Source organism: Salvelinus sp. IW2-2015, linkage group LG1 (assembly GCF_002910315.2).
Source record: "Salvelinus sp. IW2-2015 linkage group LG1, ASM291031v2, whole genome shotgun sequence".
Classification (NCBI taxonomy): domain Eukaryota; kingdom Metazoa; phylum Chordata; class Actinopteri; order Salmoniformes; family Salmonidae; genus Salvelinus; species Salvelinus sp. IW2-2015.
The window spans coordinates 7897326-7910944 of record NC_036838.1 but is presented as its reverse complement, the minus strand read 5'-3'; the positions used below and the strand labels follow the sequence as shown (position 1 = coordinate 7910944).

Here is a 13619-nt window from a genome sequence, read left to right as displayed (position 1 = left end):
GCTTTTGGGCCCGGTACCATGCCTTTTTAGCCCACCAGTCACCCTGGTTCTGGTGGTCAGCTGATGAGGGATGAGAGACCAAAAGCCTAAAAATACATCCATCTTGGTAGGAAAACTTTCATTCCAGAAATTCATTGGGCTCCTGAGTGGCGCAATGGTCTAAGGAACTGCATCTCAGTGCTGGAGGCGTCCCTACAGAGACACTAGTTTGAATCCAGGCTGTCTCACAACAGTCCCATAGGTCGGCGCACAATTGGCCCAGCGTCTCATTGTAAAAAATGATTTGTTCTTAACTGACTTGCCTAGTTAAATTAAGGTTAAATGAAAATACTATACAATAATGTATTTTTGTAATTTTATGTGATCTCTTCAAATAGTTCCCAACAGCCTAGCCTATATAGTCTTTGATTGCCTTCTGTGATTTGCTAGCAAATATTGGACATTCAATGAAAGATGGACATCAATGACTTGAGACCAGACACCAGTGACAGCCGTATGCGCTGTGTTGTTAAAGGAACACTAAATATGATAAAATGTTTAAAACAATTCATATGTAATTGTAATTTAATAGGATCTCTATGTGAGAGACTGTGTCCATCTTCTCCTTTTCCTTGGAGTGTATGAGTCTTCCGGACCCCCCTCTGCCTGCATGCCTGCATAGCACAGCTCACCAAACAGTTCAGACCCTGGCCGCTGTGTAGTTTGTTAGGCACTGCAAAATGGACAAACAGCGCCTTCCACCGGGCGGTCCAGGATGGTTGATTAAATTACTGATTCCTGTTTCCTGATAGGTTCTCAGATGGTTGTAAAAACAACTTTTCATTCATGCAACTGCTATTTTTGAAACATTGATAACTCGTGGTAAGAAATAATTGGGCAACAGGGAAATTACAATATCCTACAAATCTTAGGCTTTTCACCATTAGGATCTTGTTAATATAGTTAAACTACCATTTGATCAATTTGAAAGGGGTCCCCATGTAGTATAACCATGTCAACATTGCCACCATGTGGTCAAGCGTTTCATTGCAAAGGGCGATGAACCTCACCATCTTTGACCTCACCAACATCCAACATGTACTGATTGTATTTTGTCTGACTGACAAGATAATAATTAACTTCAGAAATACCCTCTTTGATCACAATACATGTTTGAAGGCTCAATGGGCCTCAACGGAAAAAGGGGGTAGAAAAATATTTACTCAACATTTCACATACCATGATATATAACTACCATATTTATAGAAATACAACTATCATATTTCTATTTCCAAGTAAACGTTAATATTAACGTAACCGAAAAATAACATAAAACCCTAGATTTAGAGAGATATATATATATTTAAATATATTTTACCCCCTTTTTTTCTCCCCAATTTCGTGGTATCCAATTGGTAGTAATTAGTCTTGTCTCATCGCTGCAACTCCCGTATGGACTCGGGAGAGGCAAAGGTCGAGAGCCAAGCGTCCTCCGGCTGCGATAGAGCCTGGACTCGAACCCAGAATCTCTAGTGGCACAGCAATAAAAGACCACTGCGCCACTCGGGAGGCCCAGATTTATAGATATTTAGTCAAATAACCACCCACAATCCACAGAATGAGTTATCAGTTGTACCTGTTTTTATTGTTGGATAACGTGTGAGTACAGTAGAACTATTGTGCGTTATCATCTACCCAAAGGACAATCCTCCAGTGTCTTCCGACAAAGGCCAACGTTTAGATAGCTTTTTTTTTTATTATAGGTTTATTATTAATAACCGTTACCTTAAAGAAATGAACAAAGTGAAACACACATACAGAGAGGTACACACACTCGCCAAATGCGCAGCGGGACTCGAGTGGGGGTATTGGTCACAGACGTGAGTCAGGAGGGTTCTGGGGGTCTTCTAAGTGCTGTTGTTGTGGCGGTGTGCCAGTAGGTGGCACCGCGAGTCACTGGCTCAGGAAGGACAGGGCCGTGTCTCGCTCCTCCACCAGCTCGGCGGCTGTGGCGTCCATCTTGGCGCGGGAGAAGTCGTTGACGGGCAGACCGTCATGGATATTCCACGACTTGTTCTGTGGAGAGAATATGGATGAGGATCAAACAGGGGGCTCTTTAGCACATCTCATCTAGTCCAGGATCACAACTACAGTACACGACTACAGTACCCACAATGCTCTGCGTAACACAGTTTTGTCACAATTTTCCAATAGCAAATGAATATGACAGGTCTGTGTACACTGCTGGCTTGCAATAGTAGGCCTATGTTGGTATAACCTAAACTCTGAAAAGCTGATGTTGGGTAACAATGACTTTCAATAACCACCCATCAGTAAATAATATGTTCTATTAATACACCTTGCCAGGGTTGATTAGTTATGCCCATAGAGATGCTAGACAGCACATCTATGTATACAATGGCCTCTTCTGTGACAGAACGAGCAGWGCCATTGAGGGCTATGAGTGACACATTTTGGCAATTCGTAAACAAACTGTGGCACAAGAGCCCTCTAKCCATCTCTATGGTTATGCCTTACCTTGATATGAACAGGGAATGAGTAAATGAGGTCTTCGGGGATTCCGTAGGAGTTTCCACCAGCGTACACACCCATAGACATGAACTCACCCTGAAAATAACAGGACAAACAGTTAGGCCAGGGACACAGCTTCACAAAAAAATGTACAAAAATCCCACAAATTCCCAGGTTTTCCAGAAATCCAGGGAACGTTTGCAGAATCATGCATGATATTATTTTTCCACTTATGAGTACAGCCAATTCAAACTAATTTGTCTGAGACAACCAAACAAAACGCTTTGCATGTTCGTGGATTCTTCCAGAAAAGAATGAGCGGTCGTGGTGTTCCGTTCCGAGATACCGCTTTTCAAAATATAAACATTTGAGCAATGTTAGTTGTTTAGCGTTAAATGTTTTGTGGAGTTTGGAGGGGGAAAAAAAGGGGGTTTGCTGCAGATCCTTGACGCCATTCCACCCCACCTCCCAAACACACGGCTTACATCGAGAGTGCCGAACCACCAGTCCCTCATGTGGTCACAGATGGCCTTGGCGGCAGACATGGCACTGGAGAGCTTCCTGGCCTTGATGACGGCAGCACCACGCAGCTGCACCGTCTGCAGGAGACAGAGAGGAGAGGAAGAAAGAGCGGGGGGAAGAGAGGGAAAGGGACAGAGGGGGATTTCGGACTGCTTCATTACAACTAAAGGAACAACACTGGACTAAAGAGACTAATAGATTCAGTGAAAATGCTTGTATTCAGATAAGAGATTATTGAAAGAGGACACCCACAACCTACACTTGCTTTTCCATGAATAGGGATTCATTCAGGTAAGGATCGCACATTTATAATACCTATGAGCTATGCATACGCAACATAGGTGCAAATAGCTGATCATTAATATGTATAACTACATTCATAAAGCATTTTCTTTTTTTTTTACGTATCTATTTTTTAACTTAACACTTATTTTTCTTAAAACGGCATTGTTGGTTCAGGGCTTGTAAGTAAGCATTTCACTGTAAGGTCTACGACACCTGTTGTATTCGGCGCATGTGACAAATAAAATTTGATTATGGGCAGTAGTCCAAGCGATGTGTGCAGATTTAGGGGTCGAATTGTTTACTTTTTCCTAAAAGCATGAAACTTGGTACATTTGTACAGTTTGAGGCTATGAACATTTTCATAAATGAAGAGATAAAAAATATTTAAAAAAACAAGCAGAATAATGCCTTTTGAAGCAAATTGTTAGAACGCCCTATAGTACATTTTTTTATGGGAAATGATGTCAAAATGGGTTAGGTCAGAAGAGCCAAAACTAGAGTTCACTTACAGAGATGAAGTCTCCTTTGAGCCAGCTGTCGTCCTTCACGGCGTCGTACGCCTCCACCTCCTTGCCATGCACGTTGACCATGGCGTGGTGCACGTCGGGGTACTGGGTGGATGAGTGGTTKCCCCAGATGATGACGTTCTTGACTGCATCGGCGGGCACGCCGCAACGCATCGCCACCTAGAGGCCGACAGGCTGTGATGCAATTCATGGGATTTTTGACCATATTGGTATACCCATTCAATTGTTTCAGATCTAAATTCCAAATTGACTTATAGCTCGCTACACCTTATGCACTTCTAGAGATAAGATGATTGACTAGGTTTAAGCAATATGGTCAAATTTCCAACGAGCCAATCATATTGCTCACACTTAATCCTCTCAGATATCCAGAAGTACATAGGGTATAGGGATCCATTTGGGATTGGACATTACATCAAGTGCCTAGATGGCTAGGAACACGTGTCTTTTTCCCCGGGCGGAGCCTTTTGGCTTTGGCCTACCTGGGAACGGGCCCTGTTGTGGTCTAGACGGGTCAGGCAGGAGAAGTTCTCCTTGGGGATGGAGGGGGCGGACTTGGAGGCAATCAGACAGTTGGTGTTAGCAGGGTTTCCCACCACTAAGACCTGAGAGAGAGAGAGAAACATCAAAGAGTCATCACTCACTCAAACTACAGATTCAGGAACAGCTCCATTTCAGAGTAGGAAACAAGAATAGGATAAGTCCTATTTTAAGTCCTCATCTTCATTTGTGCCATTGTACGTGACTATTTATACATCTAAAAGCATACACTTGGTTTATGGAAGCAGAAAGAGTACCAGAGGCCTCCCAAGTGGTGCAGCGATCTAAGGCACTGCAGTGCTTGAGGCGTCACTACAGCACCGGGTTCGATCCGCGACCGGGAGACCTGAGGTGATGCATAATTGGCCCAGCGTCGTCCGGGTTAGGGGAGGGTTTGGCCAGCATGTCCTTGTCCCATCGCGCTCTAGCGACTCCTGGCGCATGCACGCTGACACGTTCGCCAGTTGTACGGCGTTTCCTCCGACACATTGGTGTGGCTGGCTTCCGGGTTAAGCGAACAGTGTGTCAAGAAGCAGTGCGGCTTGACAGGGTTGTGTTTCGGGGGACGCGTGGCTCTTGACCGTCGCCTCTCCCGAGTCCATACGGGAGTTGCAGCGATGGGACAAGACTAACTACCAATTGGATATCATGAAATTGGAGAGGAAAAGGGGTACAATTTTTTTTTTTTTTTTTTTTTTATGTGTATATATATATAAAATATATTTTTTTAAAGAGTAGCAGCGCAACTGAGAAACATGAGTCATGACTAAGGGAAATACTGACACTTTCTAAATGGCCTATAAATCAACATGAATATAGATGTCACACACAGAATACATCCCCTTTAAATGAAGGTCAAGGATTAGCTCGATTTAAAGGGATTTCTGTGTGTACGTGAGTGTTATGGCTGCCAGTGCCAATCCTAGAAAGATAACATCTCCCGCCATTRTGGCCCTGAGCAAGGCACTCAACCCCTAAACTGCTCACCGTTGCACTGTTTCTGCCTAATTTGGGTACTTGTGTGTGCGTATATAGGAGGGATTGGGTAAAGTAGACTCCACATTTCCATCTCTTCTTCTAAAAACACACTTACTTTAGAGGTTGGGCATCCAGTTCTTATGTAGCTATATAGAAACCTGCCCATTCAAATTCACACACATTCCTGGATCAGAAGTAGTTGACCATAGAAGAGGTGAGGCTTTGTTCGTCACACTTACGTCTAGTTATTGCTGCAAACCCGCAGTGGCCAAAGGCCCCCTCGTGACACCAGCATGGAGTAGTTTTCATCCCTGGCTTTGGAACCCAGCCCATTAAGATGTGAACTTGCGCCTATACCATAGAAGTATAAGGCTGTCCAATAAAACTGGCCCGTTTGAAATGCGAAAAGGTCCAATTATAGTCTGATTTGTCAAAAGGTATGAATTTAAAGGAAGGAAAGTTGTCAAATCTGTAGTGGTGGTTCATTTCAAAATGTCCTAGAACTGGAGGTATTACATAAAGTCTTTAACATGAATCAAAAATGTATCTCACTAAAATGTTACATCAGTACAAGCAAATGATGAACCTTTCCCCAAAACACACTTTAACATCATTCAACACCCCACAACCTGGCCTTTGCCGTACTGTTGTGCCTTCATGACCCTTGATTATCATTAGCAATGAGAGCTATCTTATTGGCGTGGGGTGTGTCCCTCCCCCACCCCCCTCTCTCTCTCTCTCCCCCCAGGCTGCTGCTGCTGCTCTGCGGCAGTGGCCCGAAACATGCCGAGTCATAGACACACAGAGGGACAGTTACCCTGACGGACTTCTTGGCGTACTTCTCCAGGGCAGCCCCCTGGGTCTTAAAGATGGCCACGTTGGCCTTCAGGAGGTCCTTCCTCTCCATGCCCTCCTTCCTGGGCATAGAGCCCACCAAGATGGCGGCATCCAGATCCTTGAAGCCCACCTCCACCTTGTCGGTGGGGATGACCTCTGTGGATGAAGAAAGGGGGTGGGGTAACGGTTAGTTATGATGGATATTGTGTTGGATAGAGTGGATGTGGTTGTCAATGTTCTGTTACTGCCCCATTTGTAGAGAGATGTATGTTTGTATTGGATTCTGCAAAGAACATAAAAATTCAGATTTGACATAAGAGCAATACAATTATGATTTTAAGATGCGTTTAAAAAAATATTTTTCTATAAGACAAATTAAGCATAGAATGTCTGCTAAAGTTAGTAAAATAGTAGGTGTGGTGGCAGTTTCTGTTCGTGGTGGTAGCTAAACATTTTATTTACCTTTTTAATTTACAGTAATTACACTGACATTTCAGGCTCATCTGGGTGTACATGAAGATTAGAGAAGGACAAACAGTCTCTGTGTGGAAAATGCCCTTAGGTAATTGTGCACACACACACACACACACACACACACACACACACACACACACACACACACACACAAGGTTATTTCCAAACCGATAGTCTAGCACTCAGTGGCTCCACCTTGCTGGTAAATTGTCTCGTTTCTTGAAACACTGCCAAATGTGCTGATTTCGTAGATAACGTTTGGTCTGTGGCCACTAATGAAAAACTCTTTCCCTGTTTCATCAGGATGAACTTCAGTCAGGGCTCATTGGTGTACGAGATGTCTTGTACCCCACCTCCCCTATTGTTGCCCCACCACTCCCAGGATTGGTTGGAATTTCATACAGGCCCTTGGGAACCGACTAATAGGAGGCCTCTTTTCTGACACTCCTTCCACCAGCAGTCTGTTGTGGACCGTCCCTGCTGCTGTGAAGTTAGGGCTATTGGAAAAGTACCGCAGCAGCAGGGAGGTACAAACAGATATAGAGTCCATACACACACAATGCATTTTAAATATGTTTCAGATGGGGGAGGACACAATGTAAATCATGCCAAAAAGCATGCCTATGTATGTTCTCACGACCAGCCCAGGCAGAATAGAAAAGCATTGCTCACCCCTCAGGAGTGGGAGAGCACAGTCCTGCAGCTCCATCACAACCCCATCCAGAACCGGCAACATGGGAGGGATGTCCAACAGGACCAAGATGATAGGCTAGAACAGAATGCAAAGAGGGATTTTTTTTCTTTCTTCAAGCCGCTGCCAAAAATAAGAGTTCGGCCCCTCCCGACCTCATGCCAAAAATTCACATCCCACGTATAATTCACACGCGCTTATGTAACGAGATCGTTATAGCCTACATGTTACAACATCCATCTGCCTCCTGTGCTCTCTCGAGGCCAAAGGTGATTTGAAAGAGAGAGAAAGAGAGAGCAGATAGAAGTAGGCCTAGGCCGTGTTACCTGGTCCTTGCCGAAGACATCTCCCTTGGCGATGCTGTACAGCAGAGAGTAGGCGATCTGTCCAGCAGCGCCAGTCACCAGCACACGGATTGGGTCGGCCTGCAAAACAACACACAAGCCCCATACTCGTTCTGTGCAATCTTCCAACACAGCAGTAATGACCTACATAGCAGGGATAAGCAAATGAAGTGGCAGTAATCGCATCTGACTGCTATGTTGATTAAAATGACAAAATTCAGTGTTGGCAGGTGGAAACGCACTTTGCATTAGCCCATAAAGTGCATTTAGTGATGTTTTCCGTGATATAACGCTAACTGTTGTTTGAAAGAGCAAAGATTAAGAACTATATGTAGGCTATTATGTATGGCTTTTACATTTTACCCAAGTTATATTCAACATACGGGCGCGTTACTGCTACCGCATGCCAAATCTTACGTAAAATACCTATCCAGGCGTTGTTTCAGCTAACCACATCATATGTTATAGCAAATCGGTAAGTGGATGACGTACATGCAACCATTGGTTGATGCACGCAATGCCCATATGTTGGGCAGGTTCCCCTGCTCAGAAGTTGCATGCATCAACCAATGGTTGCGTGCCACATCATCGACTGTCATTGACTGACAGATTGCTATAACAGACGTAGTTAGCTGATACATAAAAAACCTATCCGGGCGTTGTAAGCCCTGGCATGCGTCAGTCAGCAACGCCTGGGCAGAGGAACGCGTCCAATATCTTCAAAATGGGCGACTCAAGCTGTTCTTGATATCCATTGTCATCAAGGAATGAATGAATTAAAGAAATACGATGATGATGCAATTTATACTAATGCCAGGCGCGAAAGTCTGTTACTGCAACAACGTAGCCATAACGACTGAGAAGAGAAGGCACCGCGGCTACATTGTTACTAGTGTGAAAAAGCGGAAACAATTTCCTAATCAGGCACTTTATCTTCTTCATTTCGCGATTATAGTCTAGAGACTATTTTAAAAATCCAACATCCTCATATTTATTCTCACTGCACAAGATGGCTGGTTGGCCATCTTTCTGAATAACGTTAGCAAACGACTTAAGAAAGAGATGGTGAAAGTTAGCCAGAAATCTAATCAGACTCATTTTGGATCAAACATTAGATTAACCTATGATGCTAGCTCCCGGCTTCAATGACAAGCGGATACAAAACCCAATTTGATCATCAGCAATGACAAGCATCTGTTTTCCTAGCTAGCTAACACTTTCGATGCATCATTAATATCACATTTAGCATTAACTGACAGCAACAAAATAAACATACATCTTACCATATTCACTTGAGATAGATGATCTAGTTAAGCCTGCAAACACTGTTCTCCCGCTAGGACTAGACAGAAGGGTCACCTCTGCGCTTGTATTGAAATGTCACACGGTGGCGCACTGGATTCCTGTCCTGGGATCTGTAGTTGAATATTCACTGATGCTGGTCTTTTTACCCGCCCAAGCCACGAAAAGGAACACATTCCCCATGAAGAACTGCTGCAGACCGAGCTCGTTGTTCGCTTAGGCCACGCCCATATAACCTTATATGGACCATACATTTTTTTTAAACTGAGTATGGGCCGCGTTCAAATATCTCCTTCTACTAATACCCAGGGGTTGAAAATGTACCCAACTGCCATACTTGAGTAAAAGTAAAGATATCTTAATAGAAAATGACTCAAGTAAAAGTGAAAGTCACCCAGTAAAATACTACTTGAGTAAACGTCTATAAGTATTTGATTTGAAATATACTTAAGTATCGAAAGTAAATGTAATTTCAAAAATATACTTAGGTATCAACAGTAAAAGTGAAAGTATAAATAATTTAAAATTCCTTATATTAGGTAAACTAGACGGCACGATTTTTTATTTTTTTATTTTTTATTTTACGGATAGTCAGGGGCACATTTCAATAGTCAGACATAATTTACAAATGAAACTTTTTCTTTAGTGAATCCGCCAGATCAGAGGCATTACGGGTGACCAGGGATGTTATCTTGATAAGTGAGTGAATTGGACCATTTTCCTGTCCTGTTAAGCATTTAAAATGTACTTTTGGGTGTCAGGGAAAATGTATGGAGTAAAAAGTAGTTTCTGTACACAGTTATTTGCAGTTCTCACTGTAGTCTAATCAATGAATGAAGGAGGATGGCACAGTATTTACACTGGGCCAAGCTTTTTTTAAATTTATTTTTAAGAAAACACACATTTTAATCTATACACTTCATTAATCAGATATATACATTAGAGTTGTGTTGGGATGTTTTTAGTGGATTTTTGGCAGCCTATGCCAAGTTGAATTCAGCCAATGAATTGTCCCAAAGTAGGCCTATTCCCTGATATCAATCTATGTTTGTTTTACAAATGCATCACACCTACATTACAGCACACAGCATTTTTCTATAAAGATTGAGCATACCGACAGGATTAATGTTCAGCAAATCCAAAACATGGTTTATAAATGATCTATTAATGGCTTATAATTAAAGTTAATAAGAGCGGCTATTACATGATGAACAATATTTCAAGCAACGATTCATTCAAACACCCAACAAAAGCCTGATTAGACTGAGTTAAAGGTTGGTTGCTTACTACTAAGCAACTATTAATGGCCATTGTCTGTAAGATGTAGACACTTCTCTTTCATTGCCTCATTGCTTCATGACCACTGATAAGTGAAAGTGCTGGAGAATATTTGTCCATATTGGTTTAACTTGAAAACCACGTCCTCTCCCAGCCTTACTACCTGCATCTTTATTTAGTAGGTGTGTAAAATCAAATCGGTCATAAGCCAACTGGTAGCCTAATTCAAACAGAAAATACGATTCATCCTCAAGTAGTAAGTATAACGTTCACCTAACTTTTTCTAATAGAAGACTATTGGAACAAGATGTCTGTCTGTAGCCTCCACTGGGGTCAAGAGTGGGGTCATTTGAAGTCAGGTGCAGTGATGTGGCTCTGGTAGACTAGTCACAAGCTGCTTGGCAATAGAACAGACTAAAGTGGCACTGTCTTCACAACTGATGAGCAGGCATATTAGCTTTTTTTTCTAGGGTGGGGTAAGAACAAGGTTAGGTTTAGTGAATACAATTTCGTTTGGGAAGCGCCATAATTCCATCCTTTCTGGCATGTCCCTCTGGAGATACATTCGGAGGTTTCAAAAGAACCAGTTTCAAGAACTAAGCCTGTTGACTTCTAACTATAATTCATGTCCACTTTATTACATCAAGCAACCAGGACCTAACACTGACATGCAGCCTAGTATTTTCCACAGCAGATATAACATGTCTCTTAGTTACCTAATATTATTTACCTTCATTTAAGTTTTATTAGTCTATATACAGGATACACACGGTATACACATCCAACAAAACACTACATGGCTAAAAATGTGATTACTGTTATGCAAACAGATATAAAAAACGAATTATAAACTGGATGGTTCGAGCTCTGAATGCTGATTGGCTGGCAACCGTGGTATATCAGACCATATACCACCCATATGAGAAAACATTTTTTTTTACTGCTTGCTCTAATTACGCTGATAACCAGTTTATAATAGCAATAAGACACCTAGGTTTATAGCTTAATTAGATCCGTTTCATTATGATTGTGGGAAGTGGGCCATTAATGTTACATAATCGCCCGGTGAAAATAGTTGACTTCCCTATGGAGGCAGCGCCTGTCTGATGTACTGGGTGGCAAGGAGCTATCCATGTTGTAATCTGCAATGAACACCCGCTCGCTTTCTTTTTTTTCTTCTTTACCTTGTCAGGTCGGGGATTCGATCTTGCAACCTTTCGGTTACTCTAACCACTAGGCTACCTGCCACCCTTTACCAAAGCTGCGTAGGGGAAGCAGTCAATGAATGCATGAATGATGATGGGGTCACACAGACAGGACTGTCCAGCCACAGACAATCTGTAGGCTACATTATGAATGAGTAGGCCTCAGAGTAGACTACTCAATTCGAATGTCTTGTTGACTGAGGGATAGCCTACGGATAGATACCACAAAATAGTAGCCTGTGAGACTATCATTTTCTAGTCGATAGTGTCCACTACCCAGAAAGAATAGCTGAAGCTTCGGCAAAAACTTCGAATAAACCAATGTTTCACTAGGCTACCCAATAGGATTAGGTTGGCAAGAGCTTATCGCGGTAATTCAACAAGACATGTGCTATAGGGAGGAGAGTCAATGTCAAATTTGCAACTGTAGTTTATTCAACGGTAGCCTTAATATTTCGTTTGAGAGCCCCCTTGGTATGCTGTTGCGGTCAAGGAGAAGCCTCTTACCTCCGACGATGCCGCCCGCACCACTATGTACATCGCTGACAACAATGTCAACATGGTGAACCCGGGTCCGTCCCCTCGCTACAGTATGTCCGCCCGTCTGTCTTTGCGAGTCCAGCTGAAAATAGTTCAGGGCGAGATTGTCGGGGAGATAAGGACATAGAGCGCGTTGCAACAACCTCAGGGAAACGCGAGCCCGGAGGACGAGAAACGCGCTCCGCTATGCAGTAATACTCGGATCCGCTATCTATCAGTCTCACCCGGGAGTCACCCCCCACTCTCTCTCGCACTACAGTCTAGTTCGCTAATAAGCTTTAGTGGACTAAAATAGATTGACTGCGCCGTAATCGTTGCCCATTAATGATCACTGTTGCATAAAGTGTAGCCTATCGTAATGATCAAGTCTGGGGTGCGAGGGGGGTTTGGTTGATGACATCACTAGCCTACAATTGAGAACCGCATAGGTGTGGTGTGTTTTGGGGGTCACATAAGGACACCATAATGTACATATGCAGCAGGAGTATGCATTTTTTTCTGCTGCTGTGCCCAATATGCTAGCCTATGCCTCTGCTGGCCTGTAGGCTATATTGCATGTACAGTTGAAGTCGGAAGTTTACATACACTTATGTTGGAGTCATTAACACTCGTTGTTCAACCTCTCCACATATTTCTTGTTAACAAACTATAGTTTTGGCAAGTCGGTACCGACATCTACTTTGTGCATGACACAAGTCATTTTTCCAACAATTGTTTACAGACAGATTATTTCACTTATTTCACTGTATCACAATTCCAGTGGGTCAGAAGTTTACATACACTAAGTTGACTGTGCATTTAAACAGCTTGTAAAATTCCAGAAAATTATGTCATGGCTTTAGAAGCTTCTGATAGGCTAATTGACATAATTTGAGTCAATTGGAGGTGTACCTGTGGATGTATTTCAAGGCCTACCTTCAAACTCAGTGCCTCTTTGCTTGACATCATGGGAAAATCTAAAGAAATCAGCCAAATACCTCAGGAAAAAAATGTAGACCTCCACAAGTCTGGTTCATACAATTCCAAACGCCTGAAGGTACCACGTTCATCTGTACAAACAATAGTACGTATAAACACCATGGGACCACGCAGCCGTCATACCTCTCAGGAAGGAGATGCGTTCTGTCTGTGCAAATCAAAGTGCAAATCAATCCCAGAACAACAGCAAAGGACCTTGTGAAGATGCTGGAGGAAACAGGTACAAAAGTATCTATATCTATTGTATTGATGGTTACACAGTGGAGGATGCTGAGGGGAGGACGGCTTGTAATGACTATACCAGACTACTGTTTTCCTCTTCATGTGCTGTTATCTGGGCCCCAGCCTGTATTTTAATGTTGTGCAGGTAGTTAATGACAAAATAAACAGACATCTTTATGATGTCACCTAACCACATACTTTACTCTGCATTATTATGAATAATAGTAGAGATAATTATTTATTTCAGCTTTTATTTCTTTCATCACATTCCCAGTGGGTCATAAGTGTACATASACTCAATTAGTATTTGGTAGCAGTGCCTTTAAATAGTTTAACTTGGGTCAAACATTTCGGGTAGCCTTCCACAAGCTTCTCACAATAAGGT

At 42.6% G+C, this 13619-nt stretch overlaps 1 protein-coding gene across 2 annotated transcripts; it reads right to left on the bottom strand.

The window, feature by feature from the left end:
- Positions 1-1598: 1598 nt before the first annotated feature.
- mdh1aa (malate dehydrogenase 1Aa, NAD (soluble)) lies at positions 1599-12393 on the bottom strand. 2 transcript variants are annotated; one of them, XM_023981028.2, is made up of 9 exons: positions 12002-12393; positions 7692-7790; positions 7347-7443; positions 6181-6356; positions 4328-4450; positions 3828-4004; positions 2997-3110; positions 2518-2607; positions 1599-2055 (listed from the first exon to the last, which is right to left on the bottom strand). In XM_023981028.2, exons 1-9 carry the CDS (start codon positions 12053-12055, stop codon positions 1933-1935), a joined length of 1053 nt encoding a protein of 350 aa, XP_023836796.1. In that variant the 5' UTR covers positions 12056-12393; the 3' UTR covers positions 1599-1932. The 2 variants fall into 2 exon arrangements, with proteins under 2 accessions (XP_023836796.1, XP_023836887.1); XM_023981119.3 differs by lacking the exon at positions 12002-12393 and adding an exon at positions 8993-9188.
- Between the last annotated feature and the right edge of the window lie 1226 nt (positions 12394-13619).